General features: G+C 36.0%; 1 protein-coding gene across 1 annotated transcript; it reads left to right on the forward strand.

The window, feature by feature from the left end:
- Nucleotides 1–454: 454 nt before the first annotated feature.
- On the forward strand, nt 455–1,345 carry LOC129942160 (histidine-rich glycoprotein). The gene is made up of 2 exons (XM_056050979.1): nt 455–594; nt 685–1,345. Exons 1-2 carry the CDS (start codon nt 580–582, stop codon nt 1,129–1,131), a joined length of 462 nt encoding a protein of 153 aa, XP_055906954.1. The 5' UTR covers nt 455–579; the 3' UTR covers nt 1,132–1,345.
- Nucleotides 1,346–1,829: the final 484 nt, after the last annotated feature.

Genomic DNA, 1,829 nt, shown 5'->3' on the forward strand with positions numbered 1-1,829 from the left:
CATCACATAATAGCTCAGTGCGCTAGACACTGTTCAATGCGCGTTGCACTTCAAAGTCTCTAAGCCCCAGAAAAAACGAGGAATCTCGCTTTGGCTTTTCTTTCCACCTGCAAAATTACCTTGTACTTCATCGATATCTCCTTCTATCTCTTGGATATCTGCCGAAAGCCATACAAGACATCTATTTCTATAGATACATACTCGTACATGTATCTAATATCTTTTTATTTTATTGTTCCACCGGTTTTAAGTCTACGTAACCAAAACTTCAAGAGAAGCACACACCACCAACCGTCTCCGTCTCCGTCTGCGTCCGTCCTCCTATGATGGTCTGGCTTTCATAAAAAAGTAACCAACGAAGACGATGGAAACATGGTATCTATCAGGAGTTAGTCAAACAACCTCATAGTGAGCCAAAAGTGGGGCTCGTTGGTATAAATCGAATCTAGTATCCTAATTCAAATACATTCGGTGGCAAATCGTATTCAAGAGTGCACGAACCGTCGAGCTCAAGAAGTGTCAGTTTAAAAAACAAAAAAACCAAGAAAAGAGAAATCTCCCGTGACGTCACGCATAATTATGTTTAAATTAATCGTAAGTCAAGGAAGTGTCTCATTAATCACTCTGGATTTTCTTTTTTTCAAAATTTAACTCCTATTTTATGGATACATTTATTATTTGCAGCTCCTTTTCTCTGTGATCAGTTTAGCTGTGGGCCTTAAGATTCATGAACACGAATACGAGCATCAGGAATATGAACACGCCCATTATAATGAGCCAGCGATTGAGGAAACTGAGCACCATCAAGAGGTCGAACACAAGCACTCGGCGACATCACACCAAAGTGTGAAATTCCATCATTTCCATGCTGTTCCGGTCTACATTAAGAAAGAAGATCAGCATTTGCTGAAGAATCCCATCGAAATCGGAGGTTCGAAGCAAAAATTGAAGATTCTTCATCCAGAAACCGAAAAGAACCACAACCATGGATTAGTTTTGGAAAATCACAGTGAATCACATGTGGAAGAACATGGACATGGACATGAACATGAGCCTATTATACACGAGCATGCTGGTCATTACGAAGAAGAGCCACATTTGGAACACTACGAACATTATAGCCATGAGTAAAATGCTTCGATGAGGAGATAAAGGAGGTATACATAGAAGATACAGAAAGCTAAAGTGACAAGGAACCAAATTTTGTATAAGAATTAAGAACCTATAGAATTAAGAGTGTGGCCGAATGCTGTTTTCTCCAACTATAGCGATTAAGTGATTTTAAGATTATAATATGTATATTTTTTTTTAATAAATACACGATTATTGGTATCGATGAAAATAAAGAATGTTCGTAGGAGATTTGTGGAAAAATTGAAAATCATTTCTGAAGAATAAAGGGAATTCAAATAAATAAATCTCATTTGGTAGATTGAGACAGAAGTCGAAATGCGGAACAGCGATGAACATGTTGACATAAACTACAAGAAAAATCTTAATACAACAAGTAGGAAAAATTACATTAGAAGACTTTTTTTTAACGGATTAAGATGTCATGATTTCGAATCCCACTTTTCACATCAGATTTTCGAAAATTTGCCTTTAAAAATGCTAAAGACAACCAAAAATGGTGTTTTTAAGGCCAAGTGAAAACAAGTTGTATGGTGATTTTCGAAAATACAAGGCCTTCTCTTCGAGGTACAGTTTAAATAATTTTAGTATCTAACTTAGTTTCTGCAAATTCTTAAAAGTCATGAGTCTTTATTAAACTCTATTTGAATTTTGTAGGGAACTATGAATTTAATGCTTTTATAGTTTTGAATAATACG

The sequence above is a fragment of the Eupeodes corollae genome, chromosome 1, assembly GCF_945859685.1.
Source record: "Eupeodes corollae chromosome 1, idEupCoro1.1, whole genome shotgun sequence".
Classification (NCBI taxonomy): domain Eukaryota; kingdom Metazoa; phylum Arthropoda; class Insecta; order Diptera; family Syrphidae; genus Eupeodes; species Eupeodes corollae.